Source organism: Oreochromis aureus, linkage group 22 (genome assembly GCF_013358895.1).
Source record: "Oreochromis aureus strain Israel breed Guangdong linkage group 22, ZZ_aureus, whole genome shotgun sequence".
Taxonomy (NCBI): Eukaryota; Metazoa; Chordata; class Actinopteri; order Cichliformes; family Cichlidae; genus Oreochromis; species Oreochromis aureus.
This window is the reverse complement of record NC_052962.1, coordinates 15,856,279-15,884,108: the sequence shown is the minus strand read 5'-3', so window position 1 is coordinate 15,884,108 and position 27,830 is coordinate 15,856,279. Positions and strand designations below refer to the sequence as shown.

The window sequence follows — 27,830 nt, the reverse complement described above, 5'->3', positions numbered from 1 at the left end:
TTTTAGACACAATGACTTTGCTTGAATGCAGCTGTTTAAAAAAGTACTGAGGTCTGATATGCTGTTTTGTGTCTGGATTTGACAGAAATGAATTTTACAAGGTATAAATGGAAATTTTGCACACATAATTTAACAAGAAACTAGTTTATGAGGTTTATCAAATTTTATTCATCACAACTTTGCTGATAAAAATGTAAAAAGAAGACATGAGGTTGATGTGGAAACACTTGAACAGGCAGCAGGGCTGTCACAGAATACCCTCAGCATTTTGAAATGTTATTTACTGTACATAGCAATGAATATCCACCTAAAGTGACTTAAAACTCATTTTATCCTGAAGTCTCGAAGTCCAGGACAGGAATCGGGTTTTTCTGATTTTGTATCTGATTTAAGAACTGTGAATTTAATATTTGATTCGGAGTATAATCACAAGGGCTTTGGCATAACCGCAACACTGAAGATGAGGATCATTAAGGAGCGAGTGGGTTCGAGCCACATTCACAAAAAATAAAACATTAACACATTGTAGCAGGTAACACACTGCGACACTCATACTGCAGACAAACAGACGACAGAGATAAAAACAAAGCAAACGATTGAATGCTACACTCTACTAATCATCACGGTGATTTAAAAAATAGCAAAAACAAAATAAAACTAGAGAAAATGAACAGACATGGTGTTTGATCTTTTAAAAAGTACGTCATAATATTGTTTTTCTTTTACATACCAGGTGAGCTTTTTAGCCCCTCGCTTATGGAGAAAACCGATTGAGGGTTTTGGGGCCGGCGACATTAAAAAATAACATTAAGGATTCAAGTAAATAAAGGTGAAAAGAAAACAGAGCAATGATGTTCAACATGTGCCACACCGTGAGATTTCTTGGACAATGACGGCTTAAAGTTCTTCTCGTCGATCGCCTTGTCCTCGTCTTTGTTTTGGAGCTCGGGTGGCGACCGTGAATCCTCCGTGTCAGCGAGGGAAGACTGATAGAAGTATTTAAAAATGAAGGAAAACGACTACAAAACGACACTACAACAATAAATTAATGCAAAAAAGTATGGCCCGAGCACGTGACAAGACTTTTTTTCTTTTTTCTCATGGTTGGTTTGTTTCATTCTCACCGTAATCCCACACTGAATAGAAAGATCTTTCATAAAAAGTTATAAAATAAATAAGCACTCTTTCCCTTTGAGTTTCGAGTAGAAAAAAGTTGCAGGCCCGAGAGGAGAAAGAGCGATGAGATTTCATTGATTACTTGCAGTAATATCTCTGCCCTTCGTCTTCTTTGGCCTTTGTGATCACAAGCACACGCACATACACGCATACATGTTGGTGGGTCACTGAGGCCCACGTAGACTGGACAGTGTAACGAGTGGTGCTGGTCCTCAGTATACCCAGTTCACTGGGACCCACTGGGGTTCACTGCACAGTTTGTCCACGGCTGCCTGTAACGTCTCGAAGGCCTTATCCAGGTTGTCGTTAACGATGGTCAGGTCAAAGTAGTGGCAATAAGCCCTCTGGATGCGGGCGCTCTCATCCACCGTCTTCCTCAGATCCACATCCTGCAGAAACATGAAGGACAGGTCAGTTCTGGGGATAAATACAAGTTGTATGCATGAGTGTCAGGATTCCAGCACATAACAGTGAAGACCAGGACAGGCGGACAAATGATGAGTGTATGGATATTTACAGTCATGGTAAAAAGAAACTAGACCCTCTGTCAGTTCTAAGGTTTTACCTTTCAGGTCACAGTAAAAGATAACCTGGTCAAAAACAAAATATAACACAACAGACTGTGTCATTATTTATTTTACAAAAACTAAGCCAAAAATGCAGAAACAGTGTGCGACAAAGACAAAAACTACACCCTTACTTCTTCCATATTAGCAGTAATGTGCAGCTGTCAATCAATTCAAAATCGCCTGATTAACTGATGATCAACAAATGTAAGGACCTCCATAAAGGCAGGACTTTTGCCAGCTTGCTGGTCTGGAGCATTCAAGTGGAAAGCATTCATGACAGTTGCCAGTCTTCCCAGGAATGAACTTCCAAACACATTCACCTCAATGTCAGACCGTTTAATGTTCAAAGTGAGTGTTAAAAAAAAGCCAAGAGCTATATCTCAGGCTCTACAGGCCTCAGCACAATAACTGTGAAAGTTCATGATGATTCAATTAGAAAAAACCCCAACTTGTTTAGAAGGGTTTCCAGGAGAAACGCTCTTCTCTCTAAAAAGAAAATGGCAGCAATGCTTAAGTTTAAAAAGTTGCATCTGAACAAACCACAAAACATCTGGAAAAATGTCCTTTGGAGAGATGAAACCAAAGTGGAGACGTTTGGCCATAACACACAGCACCGCATTTGGACAAAACCAAACACAGCATATCAGCACAAACACTTTCATATGAACTGCCAAGCACTGTGTTTGAGGCGTGATGATATGCAGCCAGAGGAAATGAGCACCTTGCAGTCATAGAGTTGACCATGAACTCCTCTGTATACCAAACTCTACTAGAGCCACATATGAAGCTATCTGTCCAACAGCTAAAACTTGGGTCATGCAACAGGACAATGATCCCAAACAAAGCAGCAAATCTACAACAGAATGACTGAATAAGAAAAGAATCAAGGTGCTGCAATGGGCCAGTCAAAGTTTTAGACATCAGATTGATTCAAATGGTTTGGTGGGAGCTTCCGAGAACAAAGGAGTTCAAACAACGTCGTAAAAAAAAGTAGAGTAAAATTCCTCCTCAACGATGTGCGAGACTACTGAAGTCATACTTCAAGTTATTGCTGCTAAAGGTGCTTCTACTAAATCAAGGGGTGTACGTTACTTTTAACACAACGCTTCTGCATTTTGGCTTTAAGAACATAGCATAATATGTTGTATGCTGTTGTTCATCTCAGATTTTAAAAAAAATAATTTTAAGACACAGGTAGTTCTTATTATGTTCTGATATGTACAATGATAGAGATGATAGATGGTGTACTTTATTTTCACCACGACTTTATGTAATTTAAGGTACTTTTAGAAGGATTTTGTTTGACCAGCAAGTAACATGATCTGCCTCCAGGCAGTGTTTTGGCCACAGGGTCATTCAAATCGGCATACCTATATTTAGCCACCCTGTTAGTAAGGCCCACATAGAAAGCATATGAGGGTGATTTAACCTTAAAAGTGTTAAAAGCATTAATAAAACCAGGGGGAGAATAAAATCAAATGCCTTAAACAACGACAGGCAAACTTATTCCCTTCAGGACACCAGTTAACACCAGACCCTTTCTTTTCAAATGTCTTTAGTGTGTCTTTTATCTCAGTACATCAGTCATAGTGTTTGTGATTGACTACAGTTGACATAAAATATTGTAGAGTTATCCCCATGATATGTAAGTGAGGGCTCAAATGTCAAAAAACAGTGACAGATTAAAAAAGAAAAAAAGGCTCATTTTAGCATCTAGTTAGCCGCTCAAAGCTAGCTTTAGCTTGTGTTAGCGAGCATAACACGATAATCTGTTTATTCACATTCCTCTGTAATTCATCTGTAATATGTATAGTTTCAAAAACTTCCTCAGTTAATTTACCTTTCTTAATTTAGCTTTCTTAAAAAAATATAGTAGCTACATTTGGATTTTTTCTTATAGAGGGCAAAGCTGCTGCACACTTATGTTTTCCCATTATCCCTGGTATCTGGAGGAATAATGAGAACAAGTTATTGTCTGTATCAGTTTTTCAGTTCGGTAGCTTTAAAAAACTGTGTTCTATGTTATTTCCCTGTAAAGAACCAACCAGATTTGAGGTATTTTTTAGTTTTCTGCCAACAGACAGAACAGATAAGCAGTCAACTTCACATAATAGGACTTTAGTGCTGAGCCACTGGGTTCTGCTTTTATGCACAAGGATCAGTTCTTTCTTTCTATTTGTGGCTAATGTAAGCATATCACTGTGTATGCATGTGTGTGTGTGTGAGAGAGAGACCACGGTTGTTTGTGTGTGTTTGGTTCATCCCATTGTTACGCATGGGTGTTGTTAACCTACCGTGAGTTGCTTAGTTGTGAGGCCTGCATCCACCACAGCTTTGTGCATGGCCTTAAGAGTATCAAAATCCGGTGCTGCGATGAACACCACATAAGGCATGAACTCTGCTGTTTTCAGTACCTTCAGAGCCTGAAGAGAGACACGGATGTTTTCATTATTATTTTCATTATTTCATTAAATAATAATTGTCAACCTACAGAGGGCTGAATTCAAAGACACCCCAAAAATCAAAGTGAAAAAAATGACACATTTTGGCAAAATTTCATTGCAGCAATTGTTTGTATGCATGCCTCTCAATGTTGGGGCATGAGAGACTGGATGGTGTCCTTGGGGGGTCTCCCCCCAGATCTGGAACAAGGACCTGGCCCTGGGGGAGTTGGATGGACAGAAACATAATATCCCAGAGTTCTTCTCTTCCAGGAACTGCCTGCATATTCTTTGCACATGAGGTTGGGCATTCTCGTGCACCAGGAGGAACCCAGGACCCACCGCATCAGCCTAGGGTCTGACAGTGGGTCCAAGGATTTCATCCTGATAACTAATGGCAGTGGTGGACGTGCCAATTCTGGTATTCTACAGGTAACGCCAATCAGACTCCATGGTGCAGGGCAGTGAATATAGAGACCACTAGAGGCGTTGGGCTTTCAGTCCACCCTCATGAAGTCTGTTTCTGATTAAAGATATTCACACCAGTGTCCTGCTGGAGGCAATTTTGTAGCTCCAGCAGTGCTCATCCTTCTTGCACAAAGAGGCCAATACCGATCCTACTGACTAAAGGTTGATGGGTTAAGGACCTTCCTCAGGCCTCACCAGCTCTCCTAGAGTAACTGCCCGACTGCTGGAATCTCCGACTGCTGCTTTTGAGACAGTGCTTGGAGACACAGCAAACCTTCTGGTAGTGGCATGTGTTGATGTGCCATCTCAAGGAGTTGGACCTTCTGTCCAACCTCTATGGGGCCCAAGTATTATCTCATAATACCAGTAGTGACACTGGGCTTAGCCAAATGGAAAACTAGTGAAAAAACAATCAGGAAACATCAAATACTGCCTCTGCTACTTAACTGATCAGATCAGTATCATAGAAGTTTAATTGACTTGATGCTATACTGCTATACTGATTATTGTGTTCCTTTAAGTGCTGTTGGGTAGCATATTTTTTTAAATCCTTTAACACAGAGGTTCCCAAAGTGTGGGGCCCGCCCCCTAGGGGGGGCGCAGAGCCATTGCAGGGGGGGCGCAGTATGAAAAGAAAAAAAAAAAAAAAGAGCGCTTGGACACTGTGGACAGGTTTTTGACGGAGCTCCCACATAAACGCAAGCAGGAGATGAAGCATCGCCAAATATGTTTCCAAACCAACTTCATTCCAAGCCAAAGACTAGAAAATATGGTGAAGCATATCTTCCCTTTGGCTTCACCTGCACAAGTGCCAAGGTAGGTCCCCTGCAAAATTAGTTTCCCTGCGTCGGGAGCACGCGCTGGGCTCTCCAAATCACGGACAAACAGTATCCCACATTCTTGATTTTTAGTTCACAAACACTTGTTGTAATAACTAACTACTCCTGACATTTTGGACATGTTAGCTCTTTATGCAGTAAAGTTACAGTGGGATACAAATAATATCAGGCTGATCCTGCCGTAATTTGTTCCCCCGGTTCAAATCACGGACAAACAGTATCCCACAGCTGTTTATGTGTTTAAACCCATTTTGCACAGAGAGGCATTTTTTGAAAAATGTATTGATAGCAATGTTGAATATTATTACACAGGAAAAAAAAAAACAACTACACGTAAAATAATCACACCGTGACGCCTCTGCCTTTCTAAATGCAGGGACAGTAACTGCGTGTGTATATGTAAGCGTGTAAAACCTGAAGATAGTCAGATTAACAGTAACAGTATTTTGTCTCTATCTGCCATTCTGCAATTCATCTCATGTAAACAATAACGTGGCGCACAGCGTGACGTGAAAGAGGCACCTTTGACGTTGCGTGACAAACTCTGTATTCCTCGTCCACACGTAAACGCAAAAAAGGAGTTTTAAAAAATCTCCGTTTTCGGTGAATCGCAACGCCGTTTACGTGTTGACGAAAGGCCCAAACGCATAGAAACAGCTGAGTTTTCAAAAATACCCGTGTAGGTGTGGACGTAGCGTAAAAGAGTTAGTAGTATATTTTATTACTACCTGTAATTTATTGCCGTTTACTTGTATTTGCTTAATTGTTTACTAAATGTTTGAGGTGTGAAATAAACCGCAATGGAGTTTGTAAACAAAATATGGGTGTGTGTGTTTGGAGGATGTGTTTGTGGGGGGGGGGGGCGAACATTTTTCTTGTAAAAAAGGGGGGCCTGGCAAAAAAAGTTTGGGAACCACTGCTTTAACACAAGGTTATTGTAGTTTAAAAGTAAAACTAGATGTGAAATTACAATTGAAAACCACACTGTCTCATGAGGCTTTGGTGCATCTGTTCACTAAGACTTGGCAAGTCTGACTCTGATATATGATGTAATTTCTGAACTTCCAAAATTATGTTCCTCTGACAAACATCCACCAATATTAGATTAATTAAAAAGACTAAATCTAAAAGTGGAACTAATAAAAACTCAACTGAAAGTAAATTTTCTGAAACAATGCAAACTCAACTGAAACAAACAATTCAGCTCTGGAAACTAAATGAAATCAAATTGGGATGAAAGGAAAACCCAAAATGAGCTAAAAAAAAACAAAAAACTAATTAGAAAATACAAAACCATAATAACTCTGCTCCAAACTCCACCTAACAAAACTCTCCAATGTTCTCACTGAAAGTCAAACACAGTGAGTAAATGCTGCACATCAAAGCCACCCTTCACTGCGTGAAAATAACCCTGCCTGACATTCGCTCGCTTTGGACCCCTCTCATACCTGCGGGTTGACATCCAGGATGCAGGTGCGTCCCATTGCGACCACCTCGTGAATGCTATCAATCTTTGTGCCGTACAGGTTGCCGTCGTACTCGCCATGCTCCAGGAAGCGGCCGGCCTTCACATCAGCCTCCATCTCTGTCCTTGAGGTAAAGTGGTAGGAGTTGCCGCCTAGCTCCTCATCACGGGGTCTCCGTGACGTGTCTGACAGAAGACATGATTCAGGTAAATGTTGCACTGTTGTAGCAAAATTTGAGAAAAGCGGTTAGAAACCCAAGTGTGGCGTACATGGTATAGTGGTGCCAAAACGCGTGGGATAGAGGACCATCAGTCGGTTCTTGAGGCTGCGTCGGCCCACTCCTTGGGCGCCTATCAGAACCAGCGTCTTCCTCTGGAAAGGAGGAACCTTTGCCACTTCCTCATAGATCTGCAGCTCGTGCCTATCGAACTCTGTTCAAAGACATTTCAAAGCTGTTAGCCACTTGTAGAGAAAGACAATGAAGACATTAACCAAACATCTAGACCATGAAGAATATTCTGACCTGCGTTCTTGGCTGTTAGATACATCATCTTCTTCTTCTTTTTTCCAGCCAAGGTGCCACAAAGAATTCCTGCAAGACAAATATGCACGTTTATATCTTTGCTGTTACAGGATTTGGCCAGATGGGGGCAAGCATGCACTGAAAATACTAACTACCCATGATTTTTTTTCTTTTTTTTGCCATCAATCAGCTAAAAGCTTTAGAAGTGATAGAGGTCTGGCAGTAAACCAGTTCACAGGCCACTCCATCCCTTCAAAAACAGCCTCGGCTTAAGAGAGACATTAAGAACTTGGGTGAGTTTTAGCTCAGGAATCTTTCACAGAGTGTTTACACAAACGTCTGGCATCACTGCCAAGAAGTATAGGTAGGGTACTCACCTGATCCATCCAAGTCTCTGGGAACGAAAGCTTTCCTCTTCTCCTCCAAGAACTGACTGGGGATCAGACCCGTGGCACCACCCACTACGTGACATGCCTGGCGCGGATCGGTTCAGAGTTAAGTTTAGAAAATTGAAAGTTCAAAATTCAGTCAAAGACAGTCTGTGAAGGAAGGCTCACCTGCCACCAGTTGGGATCTTCTCTGTTTACAATCTGAAGAATATCACCTTTCTTGAAGGCCATACCTGCCTCTCGACAAGGGATCAAGCTGTCATTGGCGGGGTCATAGTCAAAGTATGGCCGGACATACACCTGTGAGGAACAGAGGAACGGGTGTGAGCTCCTGAAGCGCTTAAATTAGGATTCAAGAGGAAGACGGGCGTTCACAAAACAACAAGAAAGACAAAGCAGCTTTAGCTCAGCATGGTTTCTCACACGTCGGCATGGTGACGGCAGCTATTACGGCCCGTTTCCCACAGCCGCAGCCGACACAGCTCTTCATGCTGCGTCAACACGCTGCACGGGCTTTTGCTAGAAAGGGTAAGTGCTTTGGCCAGAGCATTAGATTAAACAAGCAGCCAGAGGAAGCAATAAAACAAGCCAGTGAAATATACTGTGCAGCGCGCTCTGAGCCACAGAGCAGGAAGTGATTTCGCATTACGTCTCATTCACTTTTACTGCTCTTCATTCAGTTTATAAGCATTTCCAGGTTTATGTGTTCCAAGATTCAAAATATATATATATATATGTTTTCTTTACTCAGAAGACATAACTGGAGCATGTCTGAGGGGAACTGTACAACAGCGTCACACACTACTGTACTCTGCATGTCAGAGAGCATGAAATTACTCCGAACACATGCGCTTGTATTTGGAGTGAGTGCATGACACAGAAACTGCTAGTGTGACCTAGATAGCATCTGGAGTGTTATTAATAGGACTCCCAGAGTTCAAATTCCTGCGCGAGGGATTGTGGGAAGGCCGTAGGACATATCGTCAGGACGGTGCCACCACCCAACATCTGTCACCGGTTACATAAGCAGGAGAGTGCGTGCCTGCGCTCACCTGTGGAGGAGCAGGAGCGTCTCTGTAGCTCGGGAGTATTTTCAAGGTGATCCCTCCGCTGCAGTCTTTGAGCATCTCCTGGAGCTCAGTGGGATTATTGCCAACGTCTTTCCCGTTTACTTCCTTAATGATGTCGCCCACGTGGAGCAGACCCTGTCTGTCAATCATGCCTCCGTGAAGGATTCTCGCGATCACCAAGTCGTCTTTCTCCACACGAAATGTCACACCCTGAGAGGAAGAAGAGGGAGAGGGATGTTTTATTACCTCTGATTCCTGCGCACACACACACTCACCCCCTCCCTGTGCCTGGAGCCTCTGCCAGAGGTTTCTTCCTGTTAAAAGGGAGTTTTTTCTTCCCACTGTCACCAAGTGCTGGCTCGTAGGGGGGGGTCGTCTGATTCTTGGGGTTTCTGCTAAGCCTCACCCCTGTTAATTTTAGTAACCTATCGACCATGTTTGTAGTGCTGGCAGCTTTTGGAGCATTTTAAATTGAATTATCAAACAAATAATGTGGCACATTCATGCAAACACATTCAGTCAGCATCCAGTCTCCTCTCACCAGTGGCTCCCCGGCCTTCTTTCGAATGCCAATCATGCGCACGGCATCGGCCTGCATAAGAGCGCTGTTCACCGCTGCGTCATTGGCTGTCTCAGTCGGGGGCGGGGCTTCGTAGCATTTTGAGGCCACCATGTCATGAGCCTCTAAAAGAGACTGAGAGAAAGAAAAAAAGGAGAAGGTAGGAGAGTGCTAAGGCTTAACTACAGCTTATTGTAGAGGAAGAAGCACAATTATACTTTCGCAAAAGAAAAGATGACACATGAGTTCCATTCCCTCAGTAGTTTTATTGTAAATGTCACTTGTGACCACAATGGAAATTTAGGCTTCCTCACAGTAATATTAACAAAACTGTGACTTGATGTTTCAAGTAAAAGGAAAAGCTCTGTTGGCAGACGTTATAACAGTGAAACGGGACAATTATATCTCCAAACAACCAACCAGCATATTAATAATTTAGGTGCAGCTTAAAAAGCAATCATCTAATGGATAAAATCCCAAATATGGATAACCACCCAAATCTAATCACTCAATGTCTGATTCGTGAGTATCCCTCCAACAGCTTTCATTCAAGTTGCTTTTTTCCCACAGATATTACTGGTTCCAAATCACCACCAACCGCTCACTGGTGAAGAATACAAAAAGTCTGTAAAATCAAACACTCAATTTGTGATGTAATATCTGTTTTCCTTTTCCCACCTAGCCTGCTTTCACCCCTCCGCCCTCCGTATCTCTATCGCTCAGTAGGTCAACAGAGTCTTATCTTTCAGCTTACGGCACAAAGAGCTCTGATTGGTGCAGGGGCTTCGCTCGGCTCAGAAATCTACCTCCTATTGGCCCTGCCTGCATAAAGCCCCTGCTAAGTTCAGGCACAGAGGTTAGTGTTCTACTGATGCATGAGCGCAGGCTCCAAAACATCTGATCTGTGCCACTGTAGCTAGTGTCAAAACATTTAGAGTACGGCAAACTGTTCAGATGAAAAACAGTCCCCATTTCACACACATGTGCAGTAACATTACAACAGCTACTGCTAATAAAAAAGTAGAATAAGGTGGAAAAAAGTGTGCATTCAATAATTATATGGAATGATTGCATTTAAAAGGCTGTATTCTTTTCAAGCTAACCACTTTTTTTCAGGTAGCATCAAGAAATGAATGTTGATGCAGAAATAGAAAACAGGATGAAAACATGCAATGTGCCACTCAACAAATGTATGGAGGGTCAATATATAACAGCTAAATGAAGAAATGTAGAGTAGAGAGAGGCCATAACAGGACATTTAGCAATGAAGCAGAAGAGTCAGCAAAGCCAAAACCAATATGAGAGGATACAATTTTTAAGAACTATTTAAACAGCAGCGCTTTAGATAAAACACAAGTCTTATTCCTCATGAGGCCCACAGGGAGACACTGTTCCCAGATTCAGAGTCAATATTCGCTTTGCTTTTAAGAGACAGTGAAAGTTTTATTGCTGCCAACAGAGAGCAGCAACACCAGAATTTATGTATCGATTATGACATAACATTATAAGTACAGTGCTGTAAAACAGCATCTGGTTTATCATAGTGTTTTAGGGTTGCCACATATTACCTCACAAGCTAAGTTATTAATCAGTGCTTGTGTTAACGGCGTCTGTTCTGCATTACCTAACTGTGCTCGCTCTTGCTCTGGCTCACCTGGAAGTGCGGCTCCTGGAGGATCCGAGACAGCTCAGCCGCGCTGTCGTCTTTAACCTTGAGGTTGTTGATGTCGCCCAGGATCTCTGTCACCAGCTCGACGTTATTGTCCTGCACCGCTTCCAGCTTCACTTCCTCCAGCTGCTCTTGAGCCTGGGTGAGACAAAGAAGCTCAGGAAAAGTGGAAAGACGGCAGTTACCTTTCATAACCTTCCTGGTTTTGTTGGTATTTATTTGGATGTGCAAAGACTGAATGACAGAAAGTGAGATTTGCTCAGTAGCCGTGATTGTTGATATGACATGATGCTCTACAGGGAGCATTTGAAAAAGCACAACATGACAAGACCCTGCTGGAGGAGCTACAGCTGTGATTAAACTAAACTCAGTGCACACTAGACTTCAAACAGCAGTGAAGGCGTGTCCGTATGTGCATGCACTGTCAATAAAAAAGGCACAAAAATGCAAAGCTGCACAATTTTCTTACAGTCATTATGCATTAGGTCTGATGCACAAAGCACTGTGTGTTAGTCAAAACCTTACTGTACTTCAGTGCCTCAGCCAGAGCAAGCAAAGCATTGCTGGGAGCAACGTGTGGGGGAGCTTGGAGCTGGCTAGTGGTTTGTCTGCTCACTGCTGCTTGCCCTGAGCTATGTGTGTGTGCTACCTTAGCCAAGGAGCGTACAATGGGACTTTCCATGATGCCGCGCAGGAAGAGCAGGTCGATGTCTTTGGCTCCGGCAGAGGTGGGCAGCTCACCCACATTATCCAACACCTGCTGCATGGCTGGACGGAGGGATGAGAAACAAAGATCCAGGGAAACAGAGACACACAGAGAGAGAAAAGCCAAGTTAGCCAGGCCTGAAAGTCATTCAGAGTGTAAACATCCATGACACTGTTGAAGGCAAAGCAACAGCAAAAAGAGATCTGCTCACACTCCAGTGTAAAAGAAGACCCAAATGTTTCAGATGCAGTGAATGGGCATGCTTTCACTCAGTTTAAACTCCACAGCCAGGATAACATCTGGATCTAATCTGGGATGCTTTTGGTACTAATTACAGCACCGAAAATGATATGTGGCCTAGACAGCATAAGATGGGCCCAATATGGTAAGTGCAGTGTGTGCCCAAAAGTCACAAGCTGGGCTTGAAACATGTTACAGCAAGTATTATCTGGGCCAGCTTTCACCCAAATGTCACAACACAGCTGGCAAATGGTCTATGAGTCAAGGCCACCAGTCTTACCCTGAGTCAGAGCTGTCAGTCAAGAGCAGATTTGGCCAACAGAGACTATGTATTGTTCTCTGGGAGAGTTTTGGATACACATACTTTGTATACACAGACAAGCACCCCAGAATATTAAGCCTGGTCTGCTCAGAGTGTGCACAGTTGTGTATATTCACTTTAAAAAAGCTTAACTTTAAAGCTTCAAAGTGCTTTTTTTCCAGATTCCCTCAAGGCCCTAAACATTCAACTAAAGGCTCCTGGATTCGGATGCAGTCAGTCTCTATGCTGTTAACATAAACACAGACAGGGAGAGGTGTGGACTGTAGGTATCAGCTAGCTAACGCCCTAATGCCAGGGTCTTAAAGCCAATCTAAGCACATTTTAGCCATTTAAAGCCCTGGAAATGTATGTGTATGTGCGTGTCATTTTACACCTATGTGGGTAATAACTATGTCCGGTCAGCACTTGTGTACAGTTGATTCACTCTATGATTTCACTCTGCGTTTTGCTTCACTAACCCATTATTACTCTTAAACCCCGAGACATGTTCCATGTCATCAAGTCGAGCTGTAGTCTATGACTTCAGCCTCCTCTTTAGAATAAAGTGCCCCATACCAAATTGCTGCTTTGAAAATACAGATTATGAAATGCTGACGTCTATATATTATATTTTTGGTAGGGTTTGCAATCTGGCATGTATACTGATTAAAAAATATTGGACATTTAGCTTTTATTTAAAAGAAACAGTAACAAAAAGATGAAAAATAGAGAAAGAAAGGAATAGAAGTCGTATTGGACTGAGGAGCCGCTCAGGACATTTATACAAATGCGATATGACCCTTTACCGCTTGACCACAGCACAGCTCTGCTGACGTGCACTTTGAAAGTGTTTAATCAGCTTTTCCTTATGTAAAAGAGGCACAAGCATTAAAAGTTTGGAACGCATTTTAACCAAGATAAATTGCAGCATCACACCATGTGGGAGAGTTGTAAAATATTACCGAAAAAAGTAGCATCTCTTGTGTAACACACGTTTCCTTCTGGTTGCTGATTTTTATCCATATGAATGCCTCTCTGTGATTTAGATCTCAGTTTAATCACAGCTTAAAGTCTGCTTTCTCTGGTTTGCTGCACTGAAACAGTCACAGTTCAACTCGAGCTCTACAGCGTCTGATAACCACAGGAGCGCAGGGAGACTGCATAAACAACAGGCTCAGTGCAAAACAGACCTTAAATATTTATGATCCTCTTTAAGAAGGACAAATAGGAGGGAAGAAGGTTAAAAACAGCACTGCAGACAATCAAACCTGTATATCAATGAAGCTTTGTGTATTTAAGGCACAACAGCACACTCTAAAACTCAGTATGGACATGTGGACACAATAATTTATTTCTTCTGGGGGAACCATGCACACATCTTCCACAGGGCAACGGTCATTGCGGGAAAAGGCGTATACACACAAACGCAGACACACACAGACAAGACGAATATGGAAACTTAACACTACCGTGGCACAACTAACTTTTGAACTGTATGCAATAAATAAAGCTACGTTTACTGCAAAACATGAACATATCCGGAGTAAAAGCCTCAAGCATACACACAATAACACACAGCTGAAACCTTTTGTATATCCCGGTGTCGTCTTCATTGACCTTTACCTACTTACTGCATCCCTGACAACAGGAACCCTTACTCGTCCACGCTTCTGTGCATATTACCTGTTAAAACTTCTGTCCAGTAAAAGTTGGGAAATGAACTAAAGCCTTCAAACTAAAGTCTACATAATCTTTTGAAATATGACACAGAGATCCAAACGCTGTGGCCTAAAGGAGTTGTTAAAGCTGAGAGAATACAGCACCAAACAGTTGTTTTTTTCCAGATGATTTATTCACATATAATGAATCACTCTCTTTTACCTCCTTGTAATTCCTCCCTCTGTGGCACTTTTGTCTGCAACATCTAACCACTGCCTTGGTATGCACACCTACGAGCACGACGTGCACTGAATGCAGATGCAGAGATCACTGCTCTGTTTCTCAAGGAATGAAATCCCAGGAGAAAGAAAAAACCTTGCAACTTGTATTAAACATGGTATCATTATTTTATTTTATTTTAGCTTGTGAGATGACTGTCAGAGAAGCAACTCCACTGACACATCATCCATAACAAAATATATCTTAAGGTCTGTTTTTTCCTTTTTCAGAAGTGCAGTGCAGTTCCTGGGACTCTCACAGCTAAAGCTGCTGTAAAGCAGCGCTTCTTAACCGCTCGACTGGATCCCAAAGGTAGGGTGAAATACTGCTGTTTACCTAAACTACTTTAAACATAATTACACTTGATTATACTGTGTCAGCTGTAACAGCAAAGCGCTAACTGGGAGGACTGAGAGCATGTTTAAACTGCTTAGAATCAGGGATATCTGAAATGCTAACTTAAAGTAATACATAATATAAATGACTGAATTAGTTGGCTTTTACTTGATAAACTGTTGAAAAGAGAACTGAATAAAATGATGTGTGTTAAATATTGTTAGCTGGTTTTAGCTAGCTAAATGTTAGCTAACTAAATGTTAGCTAAAACGGACAATGGATTTAAATAATTAACTGAAACTTATAACTGCAAGTAAAACTGGCTAATTTAGGTTCAAATTCATGTATTAATCAAAGTAGAACTGAATAAAAGTCAAATAAAGTAGTTCTAAAATGAATTAATAAAGAGTGAGTAATTATTGGTTGTAACAAATAACTGCTAAAAGATTTGGATAAATGTTCCAATAGTATTAGAAATGGAAAAATTGTTTTATCTACTGAAATTTGGTCCCCTCAGTTATAAAAACATATTCTTCATCTAAACTAGCACTGGTTTAAAATAGAGCCTGTTTTTTTTGTAGACGGATAACAATACCACTATATTTATGATTTAAAAATTCTACTTTTTTTTTTATATATCGGGCAAAATTTTTTCTTCTTCAGACATATGAAACACTTGTTGTGTGCAGTTATTATTTACTTTTTACCCTCTGCCTGAATCTGTGCCAATAGACTGGTTGTTGTGGTTTTCAAATATGTGCTGTCAACAGGGAAGTTGCAGAGTGCTCTCTCGTGGGCAAACTGTGCAACCTCGTCGCTCACAGTTTTTGTATTTGACACTTTACTTGGTTATTTTTTTTAATCTTCATTTATAAATGATGATGATATCAGCCCACTGATAATTCGATCACAGCACAGGATACCGTTGATTAACGTATGACAGAATAGTAAATACATTAGTGTTACCTTGCCTGTCTGGTAGCGACCAATCATCAGCTGCATTAAACGCACATTAACAAACTGCTGTCCTGTGTGGACGAGGCTTTATTTATTCACATCTGAAACATGGCTTGGTATCCATCACAGGGGACTCAAGCAAATCTGACACAACTGCGGGGACATAAATGTTGGGAACTGTTGTTCTAAAGACTTTCCACATGAAGCTGAAAAAACCATTGGAGTTACCCATCTAAAGCCTTCCATCTTAAATAAAAGATAACAATATCCCACTATTCAAACCAATATTTGAAAGCTCCCATCTTCCTCCTACTGTCCTCACCTCCAGATGTTTCTGCTCCCTGGGTGGATCTTACAGCCGGGGGCCCCTCCACGGCATGCTGTCCCAGGGGTGTCACCTCCTCCTCTTCCCGTACCCCATTGGGACAGGAATCCTCCATTGCTGTGACCATCGCCAAGCTCTGCTTCTTCCTCCCTGTTGCCACAAGTATGCTAAGGCTAACCACGAGTAAACCACCAGTAGCTCTGCCAATATGTCTTCTGTCTTGTCTTTTCTGGCACTGCTGACCCTCCACACTTCAAAAAAAATGCAGAAAGGGGAGAAAGGAGCAAGAGAGACAGAGGGGATTGAGGGCGAATAATGAGAGAAGAGACACAAAGACAGCGACAGTAGAATGGGATTAATATCAGAGGATATTAAGAGACGAGGAATGATAGGGGAGTGAAGAGAAGTAGGAAAGCTGAAGGAAGATATTTTTTTTTAAAAAGAAAGGAAAAGAGGCTGATGGTTGGACGAGTTTGCAAAGACAGGCGTGAAATGAGACAAAGAGAGGCAGAAAGATGGATCACACTCACAGATGTGGACATGCATTCAGTGCCTGCTAGTTCCCTCCCTGTACTCTGACTTTAATACCTTCTCATACTACCACCCCCGCCTCTTTTGATAACACACATAAACACACACACACATAATCCCACGATCCTCCTCTACCAGGTCTGCTTGAGTACCCCTCCTCTTGTATCCTTGACCCCACCCAAAGTCAAGTTAACCCTCTTGTCTAGACAAAGGCACACACACTCACACACACTAGTTGAATGTGTCATTATGTAAGTAATCTTACATAAGTGCTACTAAAGAGGGCCTGACCCTGCATTCCCATTCTTGTCCTCCTTCTTGCTCCCATTCACACTTATTCTGCTCAAAGCCAGAAACTCTCAGTTTGTGCACACTGTGCTCGCACGAATTCCCTCAGTGGTCGTCCAGCTCTTTGATTCTTCCTCAGCGCAACGGGAGCTTTTTCTCTTTAATTTTTTGCTTCCCCCCCCTCAAATGAATGTGCCTCTCACCACCTTACATCTCATTAAATGAGTAGACTCGAGGTGCTGACAGGATTATGCACATTTTTTTGGACTGCAGTTTTTCTTGTTTCTGCCTTTAGCCTAAGTACGTCTGCACAAGCTGCTGGCTGCATGACTGTTTCTTAACAGAAATATTATCTTAATAACCGTTCGACCCTCTGTGTCTTGATTTATATTGAGGATAATAAGTAACATTTCACAAAGAATACTTTAACACATCACAGCAAGGCTCTCTTGCAAATAAAAGGCAAGTTATGTTGCTATCCTTACCAAGAACTCTTTGAGGCTATGCAGCATAAAGTTGCTAAGAGCTAAATAAAAGCTCATAATCATAAAGTTCCTATAGATTTCAATGTTAAAAGGCTCAACTTTGCATAGAAATAGCATGTTATCACCCTGGTACAGCTCACATGTTTCAATTACATGCTTTAAAGTGAATACTAAAGGGCACTCTAAGGCAGTTGATAAGTTTATATAGGGATAAAATTAGGAACTGAGCAGAATTCAGTTCACCTTAATGGTGCGGCCCCCAACAACAGTCCCAGTTCCTCATGTGGCCCCTTGGAAAAATTAATTGCTTACCCCTGATTTAAAGTATTGGCTCTTCCTTTTCTTCAGTAAGTACTTGTAAAAACCTATTTTTTATCAGGCAAAATTAGCATTCTATTTAATATCACAAGAAATCTCACTGATGAACATGGTTAAGCAGTGCTAGCATTAGCAGATGTGACATGATGTGATACAAAACACATTATTGTCTCCATATTTTGGAAGTTCTCCCTTATTATTATTATCTGTCATCTGATTATGACTTGGTTTAAAGACAAACAAAGTGACAAACAGCTGCCTGACCATGTCAGCACAGTCCAATTAGACCATTTTTGTAGGAGGCCAGCCTATGGGCCATTACTCTATGAATAATAACATAAAAATTATAATCACTATAAATACATTGTGCGCACAAATGTAACTTAGATGTTATGATGACAGGGAGCAAACATTGGCTGATTGCTCTGATGCGTTTAGCTCTAGCATGATGTTACGTAAAAGATTAGCATCAACCACACAAGAACCACACAATTTATAATATCATGTCAGCAGTGACACTACTGTAAAGTACTGCAACTAGCCAACCCTACCCTGCTGTATTCAAGACTACTTAACTGGATTGCAGAGAGCAGCTACAAGCAGGTCAATCGTGCCTGTATAACACATGTGACGATGTGCTTTGGTCACCATGTAAAGGAGCACTGACTAGCTGACTAATGACAGAGTTTCCCATTTTTACAGCTATGCAAGAAACAACAGTCAGCTTGAGACCCCCTGAATCAGTGTAACCATGGCGCTCTATAAGATGCGTAGGATATGCTGTGATTTAGCCTGAGATTCAAATCCCCATTTCTGTATCAAGACCAAAATCATGGAAGCAAAAACGAGAATAATCTAGAACAAGCTCCTCCCACTGCCCCCCATCAGGCTCCTCCCAGAGCGTCACAGCTGTGCAAGAAGCAAATCTGTAGGCTTTAATCCACCCCGCCTCTCCCTCCACCCCATCCTCAGCAATACCAGTCAACCCCTCCCCCAACTCAGGACGCGGGATTTTAATCCTGCCACGAAAGCACTGGATTACAGAATCTCTCTCTCTCGCTCTTTCGCCATATCTGGTGTTCAAACATGTCCATAGGGCTGAAGTATGCTACATAGCTGTGCTTGGCAAGGGCTGACATGGCCTTTAGCGACACACTGCAACACACTGGCACCAACTCTGAGTGCAGAGGGAAGCAAGAGATTTTCCCTTTGGCCATCAGTGCAGCGTCACAGCACATTTCTCCAACTGAACTACAGGCACTCGACACGGCTGATCGCACACGCAAGGTTTTTTCTCTAAAACGTCGATCTAATTGCTCGTCTTTAGAAAGTAAGGCAGCGACTGCCGACTTCACACAGAATTTAACTGAGGCAGAGCAGCTGCATGAAAAGAACTAAAGCACCATGCCATAAGAAAGCACCCTAGGAAGACTGCACAGACTTAAAAAACAAACAAACAACTGATCCACAAGCGCCAGCTCTGTAATGAGCAAAGCAAGACTGTGCAATAAATTATTAAAGCAATTGTTCTATTATTCAGAAATGAGCAAATTTGTGTATATATAAAAGAATGCATGCTGGTACTTTAAAAGGCGAAGAGAGAGAGAAGCTTTTGCGTATTCTATCGAAAACACAATGACATCTAATAATAGCCAGTAATGCAAAAGCTGTACTTTCTGCCAGTCACAGTCAGGTAAGATTTAGGGACGCTAAATAAATATATACGGAGTTTGGTTATATAAAACTGAGGCTTTAATCCCACGCTTTTAGTTTAACATCAGCATGGCCCTTTCAAGTACAGAGGAAGTGCTGTCAAAAGTGAAATCCACACGGGTACATAAGCACACATACACACACACACCTACAAGAAAACCAGCTGCTTCCTTACTTATTTAAAAGTAAATCTTTAAAAGTAAAGATTTTCTGACCAACACAGTTCTGCTTCAAAGGCTGGCAGGTCTCCCAGCGAACCGACAAAATCATGTCAGCATGCAAGAAAAAAAACATTTCAACATCTCCGGTGGGTTGAGAAAGTTGTGTTTACCTATGCCAGTCGGTGTAGCCCAAGTCCAGTCCTATTGGCTGCTCATCAGTCAACTGTGAAGACCTGAAAAGACAGGAGAAGGGGTGGGAGATGTGTGAAAGTTTGTGAGGATCATCCGTATGAGCCATGAATATTCAGTCCTGTTTGCTTTGCTGCTCGCCAGTTTTCATCATTCCTCACATAAACTCACTTGAGGATTCAGATACACAGACGTGCTTACCAGTCCCACCCAATAACTCCAGTCTCCCTGTGAATTATCACTTGTATCTGTCTATGTCATCCCTTCCTCTCGTGGGATGCCTTTAGACAGAAATCCCTGACAATTTATTGTCTTTAGCTATTCAGCAATGCCCGCATCATCAGCTGGCATTGTGTGGGAAATGGCCACTATTCTCTGAAAGTAATGACGAAGCGGTATGCATTCACACCCAGGAAACCTCTCTTCTCATTTTGACTTGCAAACCCATCTGAGTCTCATGCAGAGGTTTGCCAGCATCTGAGGTGTCGTATTACAGATTTTTCTGTCTCAGCGTGCTGTTGCACACTGTAATGTAGGTACAGTCATTCTTTCACTGTTTGTCCAGCACAGTTTATATTCTGAGAAAGAAACCGTACAGAAGAAAAGATGGATTGTTGCTAAAGCCGTGCATTTCTCACTTTTAAATTGTATCTTTGAGGACTTTGTTACTAGCAGCCTGTCACAAAAATGCATAATTTGTTCACATTTCTTTAATCGAATCTATGGGGAAAAGGGGGCGGACCTAACAAAGCAATTTAAAGAAGATAAACAGTATCTGAAAGTCATGTCCTTAAGAAACAGAGGAAAATACAGTAAAGACAGTCTCAGTGGAAGGATGGCTGTCAAGGAGCCCTTCTTAAGGAAGGGAAACATGGAGAAAATGCTGAGGTATGCAAATTTAACAAGAACTGGACTGAAAATCAGTGGCAACAGGTCTGATGGTGGAGGGACTCCAAATGGGAAATTTATGGTTCAAATCTTCATCAATAGGTATGAAGCAGGTCAAGAGAAAGGCACAACAGTGAGTGTCTGCAGCCATCTGTAAAACATGGTGCATGGTGCAGACTCTATCATGGTTTTGGGCTGCATTTCAACCAGTAGTATTGGGAATATTGCCAAAATTGATGAAATTATGAAGCAGAAAAGTACCGGCAGATTTTGATCCACCATACAAACCTTCTGGAAAGAGTCTAATTGGCAACAGCTTATGTTTCAGCATGACCGTAAAAGCATACGTGGACAGAAAAACAAACAATGGCACACTGTCAGTCATGGATTGAGCTCTGCAGAGTGTGAACCATAGCATTATTGAAGCAGTGTGGGATCATCTTGTTATAGAACAAAACAAAAAGCAGCCAGGGAAGATCCAAACATCCAAAGAAGAGTTTTGAATGTCCTTCAAGAAGCCTGGAGAACTATTCCTGAAGACTACTTAAAGAAAATACAAAAGGATAAGAGAGTTCAGGCTGTGTTGAAGAATGAAGTTGGTCATACCATATTAAGTTGTTAGAATTGTACAAACCCTGTTTTTGTCTTATATCCTACATTCCCACCTACTTTGAAGGACTGTCTAAGCACACGAGGTATTCAGAACATGGGTGTTTTAAGTCTGCTGATGACTTTCATATATGAAGGAAAATGTTTTAACCTGTTTCCATTGTCAAGAATGAACCTTCAGGTCTAAGTAGTCAGAATTAGCTTTATACACACACAAAGAGGATTTTTGCATCAGCCACATAAAAGCCATTTCAAACACCACATCCTCGCTTCTTTTTCTTTTCTGTCTAAACTGTGAATGCAGGCAGAAAGCACTGCTCCTTCCAGCAACATGCCCTGCCCGCTGTACGATATTTAATTATGTCTAATAAAACTGCAAAGTCTAGCAGAGTTAAACCCATTCACGCTGCCCCTAAGAGCCATTGTGAAATGGACCATTACAAAATGCAAGCCAGCATAAAGAAGAAAAACCTGCTTTGAAATGCTGTTATTCCATATAACTGATAGCTATATTTAACCACAAAACAACAGATTACAATTCACTGCATTCGGCCTCTTTCACGTTCCCTTTATTTTTCTCACCTCAAGCAGTCAAGGCTTTCGATAGTCTAATAAAAGTTGAAAGTTATGTCTGCTTACTTATTATGAGAAAGGATCTAGAAGACCTCTCAAATCAAGAAAGTAATCTTCTTTTATATACTCCCCTAACACACACATCGCACGTACATCTTGGCCTTAAGCTGCTCCCTAGGTAACAAATACCCTCCTGCAAAATCACACTACACAAAATTGCCAGAGCTAACTGGTCACCTACTATTACAAGAGGGAGAGTACAGGGGTCAGTTCATTATACAACACAGATTAAAATCAGGTTCTGCACGCTCATTGGAAGTGAAAGATATCCCCTGGAAGAATGTTAATAGAGGCAAAGTCACCAGTCAGTTCCTCGCCTAATCATCCGCATCAAGGGGCAGGGAGCCAAGATGGACCAATCGAAGGGGCCAAATGAGGAGGGAGGAGCAAAGAAACAGAGCCCTATGATATATCATTTGGCTGATATCGGACCTTTCCAGATATTTCAGCATTGGTATATGTTGGAAAACCTTTTTATTTGTTTAATATTATGCAGAAGAAAATGCAAAGGAGCCGTTGTGAAATAATGCTGATTAAAGCAGATTGAGCGCTACTGTTCACAGTACTTCCAGGATTGTCTGCAACACAGAGTAGAAACACAAAGCAGTAGAGTCTTCATGGTAAGTTGGACTGGTAGTTATTTAGCACTCACCACTTCATATACACATCCATACAGTGCCTTAGAGAATGCACTATCTGTATTAATATTATATCTGCCCCCCTAAAAACTAAACTATTAGACGGGAAGAAACAAAAAACAGCAAGGGTCACAATCTGGCCTTTCGAGGAGTGTGTAAAAGGGAGTGAGAGAATGTCAGACGAACGGAGGAGGAGAGAGATTTAGAGCATGACAATAAGGACCAGATAAAAGGCACATTAGGAGTCTTGAAGAAAAAGAGAAAGAACAATCCTTTAAAGATTAGACAGGGTTGTGGGAAAAGCCTCTCAAGTCTTGGGAAGTTCAGAGGAGGAGAGAGAAAACATGAGAGTCTAGAGAGAGAACAGAGAAGAGTGGTTGCTGAACGCCCTTTCACTTTTTCTAGAACCTACCAAATAACCTTGTCTAGCTATAAGCACAGGAATGCAAAAAATCTTTTGTAATTAAAGGTCCATAAAAATCTAATGGATATTTGCTTAGCTCATTTTTTCTGCACAAACCTCCTCAGTGACCAGGTTGATGTGTCTTATGTTGAATTTATGGTTCCACAAATGTGTCTGTTTGCATATGTTGAAGTCAGAAGTTCACACGCACTCATCATGGGCATGAATATCATGATAAATTCGGGCTTTTAATGATTTCTTTAAACTGTTTTTTTTAAAGGTGTATTGTTTGTACAGAATACATCTTCAATGACTTTTAAGCAAAAACAAGAAGAATTGGCTGCACATGTTTGGATTTATTTTGGTTTTTCTCTAATCCAAACAGGGCCTAAAGTATCCAGTCAGGCTCGAATATATATACATACACTACTATTAATATTTGGTTTAATGCTCCTTAGCAAGTTAGACCGCAATAAGAGGCTTTTTGTAGCCATCAACAAGCTTCTGAATTAATTCTGGCTGGATATTTGACCACTTTTATTGGCAGAATTGGTAGAGATGAATTACCAGACTGCATTTGCCTGCAGGGACCCTATGGGGAGGGGTTTTAAGCAATGCAAACATGTTTCTGTGCAATTGTTCAAAATCCCAATTTAACAGTGCTTGGATGATGCTGTGCATCGGGTGAATGCTGACTGGTTGAATAGTGGACAGCAACGGGGAAGGGTGTGACATCAGAGTTCATAAAAAATGGGAGAAATATAAAAAACAAAAAACATTAAAAAAAAATCACAAATACAGCATGAAAAGTAGAGACAGTGGCTGCCAGTGGACACTTTTCTTTGGTGCACTTCAGCTCTTTGTATGTTATAACTTTCCTCTTCTCTTTGGCTAGCTAGGGTCAACAACAGCACAAGCAAGAGTAGCCCACAGACTGGTTATACAACTTATTTTTGACACTACCCCCATCTAAAAACAGACGCTCTCTACAGGTAGAAGGACAGCCAACATGCTAACCCCGCTGAACCATAATTTCCGCTTTTCACTCAGCATGTCCTGTGCTCAGAACTCCTCTGATGTCTCAACACCTCTGCAGTCTGATCCTCTTTTCCAACTCTCAGGACGGAAAATCACAGAAAATGGTGATTTGCATTCCTGGCTGCCATTGGCTGGTTAGTATGAAAGAACGAGCCCTCCAAGTTCCTCCCCGTTGCCAAGCACTCAGATGATGGACGGCTCATGGAAGAGGGATTATGGGGAGGATCAGAGGGTTTGTTCTTGTACAAAACATCACTGTCGCTTCACTCATGTAAACATGCGTGCGTGTGCATGTGCATATGCATGCTATTAAAGGCGCAGGCGAACATCAGCGGGATGTGTGGTTTTAATTCCTCCAGTTCTGGTCACGCTAGCAGGAAATCTGCACTCTACCCGAGACCTGCTGTGTGGGAGTGAGCACATTTTGCAAGTTTATAGTCTACGGTGAACAGTGCTACGCCCCTTGGGATTGTGAAGCACAAATGCACACTCAGAACCTGCCCCATAAGGCATCCATCCCGTGAGAACTATTCAGCTGATGTTTGTATATTCTGTCCACCCCTATTCTGTATCCTCCTGTGCCCCAGGCTCTGTGGAGAACAGGGCTCTGAGAGCAGCCGTCACTCTTAGTTCCTCTCAGTGACTTGAGAATCACAAAAGAGGCCAGTGAGCTCTGTCCTGCCTTCAGGTCAAGATGTCACTTCACTGGCTGGTTCCAGAGGTTGGCACTTCCTTTAACCCTGAGCTGCAGTGGCAGACTCATAAGAACAGTGTGTATTTGAAAATGTACATGAGTGTGTAATAACTGGCTATTCATACAACCACTCCAATCACATAGCCATCCCCATGCTGTCGTGCCTCTCACCCATCACCTTCTGCCTCCAGACAAACCCTATGTAGGTCACTCCAGCTGCTCAATAAGAGGATTACACTGCGACCCCCTAAGATGGCTATCTTAGCAGATCGATGTATGCTTAATTTTTTTAAATCATAACCATGTTTCCCAAACAGTCATCACTTTATGACTGCAGCTGCAGGAAGTTGATTAAGCCACCTCAATTTCTCCCGATCCACCTCTACGATGAGCAAACCGCTCCATCCTTCTGCTGATTCACACTTGCCTCTGCTCATCACCTGATGCTCAAATCACCACCATTTTCAAGGCAATAAATTTCTGCACTGGAGCGATTTCCACACATCACCAAGAAATGACCTCAATTTCCTCTCTGGTGAGGTTCCAGCTGGTGGGATGTCTGCGCTTTGCCTCACAGCTTGGGAGGATATAATTACACAGCTCGTCAGAAACTCTCAGCGCCCAGCGCGCATCATCTTAATAACGAGTACCCTCCTGACATAATCTAACCCGCCACATGGCCATGCCTGCGTCTTTGCAGCCTTTCCGCCTTCCCATCCTCCTGCTAGTGATCGTTAGTGTTAAGGAGGAGAGAGGGAGGGGATGGAGCGGGGAGAGGTGATGCAACAGTGCTTAAAAATGACAGCAAAAGTTTAAAGATGAGAAATCTGATGAGTGGTGTGGGATGGTAAAAAGGGGAGAAGAGATAAGGAAAATGAAGGATTTTGTCTTATTTCATATTTGGATTTTTTAAATTATTTTTTACCAAATACTGCAATCAGATTTAGCCTCCGTCTAAAACTACAGCCTGCAGTATCCTGCTAGCTGAGCCTCCTCCAGGAAATGGACCGAGACTTTGATCTGGTATGCGCTAACGATGGCCTTACATCATCTCAATGCAAATAAGCTTCCAGAAAGAAAAAATGAGGAAGCTGTTGATCTTAGATATTTATTCTATCATCTTCCCTATTTTCATCACTTAGTTTTTGTGGAGTTTGTAAAGGAGATTCAACCTTTTATTTACTAATTTCAGCAAGAAAGACGTGTAAAACCAGGCCGTCTTCTTTGGCAAACAGCTTGTTTTATTGCTGGTTTGTAGTGGCATGCTTCTTAAGGCCTCTGTGATGGATAAAATCTGGTGAATCAGCAGTATAGGCTGCAGCAAAAACTGCCAGACATTCGCCTGGCAGCGATTCTGACACAAGGTTCTTTTCAAAATAATGTTCCTCTGCGCTTGAGGCTTAGTTTGGTGTTCGCAGAGATGCCGTTTGCTCATGATAACAGTTACTATGGCGTCAGTTACACGTTAACAACAGGGAGGTGCAGCCTGGTGGAGGGCAGGGAGGGATTATTATGTAGATGACAGCTTTCTCATACATGTGTTGTTCATAGCTGGGAGGTCTGAGTCACTCCACTTTCCCCAGTCCATTGCTCTACATCTCTACCCTCCCTCCCATCTCCCACACATGATAATTAATAATAGAAACGACGAAGCTTCGGAGGGTTGGATTTGGGGTTCAGTGTGGCTCACTGACCGGGGGCATGTTAACTTGAAATTCCTTGAAGTTCCTCCTCCAAGATGACACAAGGGGGAAATGCATAGCCGGGCTGAGAAGTCTTACTTCAGCAGAACAATAAAGGTCATCCTGAATCATGACTCAGAAGTCTTAAAGGACATCACCAGCAGCTACTACAGACTTGCTCTGATGTACTTAACTAACTCAGTCTCCTTCCTTTCCTCCTTTTGTTTACACTAAGAGAGTCACTAAATCTGATTAGATCATTGACATGAACAGAGAAACACCCATAAGCGCCTGTTAAGATGCAACAAGATACATCTATTCCTCTCAGGGGTCTGCATAGCCTGTGTAGCACCTCTCTCTGGACAGATCCACAATGATGTTGTGTATGTGCATTGGCTTCCCCCGTGACGTGCACGATGGTAAACTGCTTATAAAGCTTGCCAAGTGACCCTGTGCTGTGCTCCTCTGAGCAAGGAAGTCTCCCTGGTTTTATGTTTCGATTAAGTGGCAGCATAAAGTGGTTCTGACATCATGTAAGAACATTATTATGGGATGGTGCACTCATTCATTTCCAGTGGAGGACAGAAAATAAAAATCAATGCAGTCGTCTAGCTGTACCTCTGGTTGGCCAGTTTGTGCCAAGCCAAGGGTCTGCTGTGTTTTCATTCAGCTTTAGCTCACAGTTCAGGTTGTGCTGATGCTCGCTGGTAAAGTTTTTGTCTAGTCAACAAAATAAAAGAAATAAAAGAGTTTTAATTTGGTCTGATGACAGAGTAAAAAATCTTTCTTTCTCGCTCTCTGTCCTTTCCTTGAGCCCACCCTCCCTTGCTGGTGGATGTTGCAGTCAGTCACACTGGGACGTACGCGTGTTCCAGCCTTCTCATCCTGTCAGCGCTACAACCCGCAGCTCTTTCCTCTTATCTTCCTGGAAACGGCACCGCGCGGATCTGGCGCACGGATCCGCGCGCTCGAACAAGTGTGCCACATCCCGTGCCAAACGCCTGAGCCACTTTGGCTGACCGGACAACCGTGCGCTCAACCATCTCGCCACACGTGCGGCCATTTTTTTGTTACCCATCCGAGCCATTGTGGCGTAAGCACACTTACGACTACAACCCATCCCATGTATTCCTCTTCACGACAGGCAGGGGTAAAGGGGGGAGGAAAGGACGCGTCCGGGTCCACAGTAAGCGCCCACAGCGAGCTGTTACGTGTCGGAGTGGAGCTTGTTCTGACAGGCAGAGGGGACGAACCTCTCCTTCTTCTGTCAAACTCCACTGCTGTACCTCAAACACACACACGGCTAAGTGTCTTTGTCTCCCATTTATAGTGCCAGTTGATGAATGAATTCCCAACATCGGATATGATCACGAGCAGTGACTTACCTGTGGATGGCGCGTGCGACTTCGCGGTAGTCCGCCGATCGTCGCGGTTGGACATTCAGACCCCCCTCAGCTGTCTGTCCCGGTCCCGCAGCAGACTACCAGAGCACACGACGTCAATCAAACCGACACGCCCGGCCTCCTCCCTGACGTCATGACACACAGACCAATGAAAGCTGCGGCCCGGCCCTCGCTGAAGTGGAAAC

At 42.4% G+C, this 27,830-nt stretch overlaps 1 protein-coding gene and 1 long non-coding RNA gene across 6 annotated transcripts; one reads left to right on the top strand and one right to left on the bottom strand.

The window, feature by feature from the left end:
- Window positions 1–148: 148 nt before the first annotated feature.
- mpp6b (membrane protein, palmitoylated 6b (MAGUK p55 subfamily member 6)) lies at window positions 149–27,754 on the bottom strand. Of its 5 annotated transcripts, none has more exons than XM_039606119.1 (14): window positions 27,628–27,754; window positions 19,639–19,701; window positions 15,970–16,223; window positions 11,819–11,937; window positions 11,155–11,307; window positions 9,483–9,635; window positions 8,924–9,151; window positions 8,040–8,171; window positions 7,860–7,956; window positions 7,483–7,551; window positions 7,229–7,390; window positions 6,942–7,144; window positions 4,040–4,168; window positions 149–1,565 (listed from the first exon to the last, which is right to left on the bottom strand). In XM_039606119.1, exons 3-14 carry the CDS (start codon window positions 16,097–16,099, stop codon window positions 1,389–1,391), a joined length of 1,752 nt encoding a protein of 583 aa, XP_039462053.1. In that variant the 5' UTR covers window positions 16,100–16,223; window positions 19,639–19,701; window positions 27,628–27,754; the 3' UTR covers window positions 149–1,388. The 5 variants fall into 5 exon arrangements, with proteins under 5 accessions (XP_039462053.1, XP_031611952.1, XP_039462054.1 ...); XM_031756092.2 differs by having other exon boundaries at window positions 11,837–11,937; XM_039606120.1 differs by lacking the exon at window positions 15,970–16,223.
- On the top strand, window positions 9,943–16,106 carry LOC120435925. The gene is made up of 3 exons (XR_005610020.1): window positions 9,943–10,356; window positions 14,585–14,666; window positions 15,976–16,106. It is a non-coding gene; the product is annotated as an uncharacterized LOC120435925 (long non-coding RNA).
- Window positions 27,755–27,830: the final 76 nt, after the last annotated feature.

Coding starts and splice junctions, on each gene's coding strand:
- mpp6b (XM_039606119.1), bottom strand. CDS start 16,099: ATGGTCACAGCAATGGAGGATTCCTGTCCCAATGGGGTACGGGAAGAG. Junction 11,308..11,818: donor TTGTACGCTCCTTGGCTAAG/GTAGCACACACA, acceptor TGTCTCACCCAG/GCTCAAGAGCAGCTGGAGGA. Junction 7,145..7,228: donor TTTTGGCACCACTATACCAT/GTACGCCACACT, acceptor GTCTTCTGTCAG/ACACGTCACGGAGACCCCGT.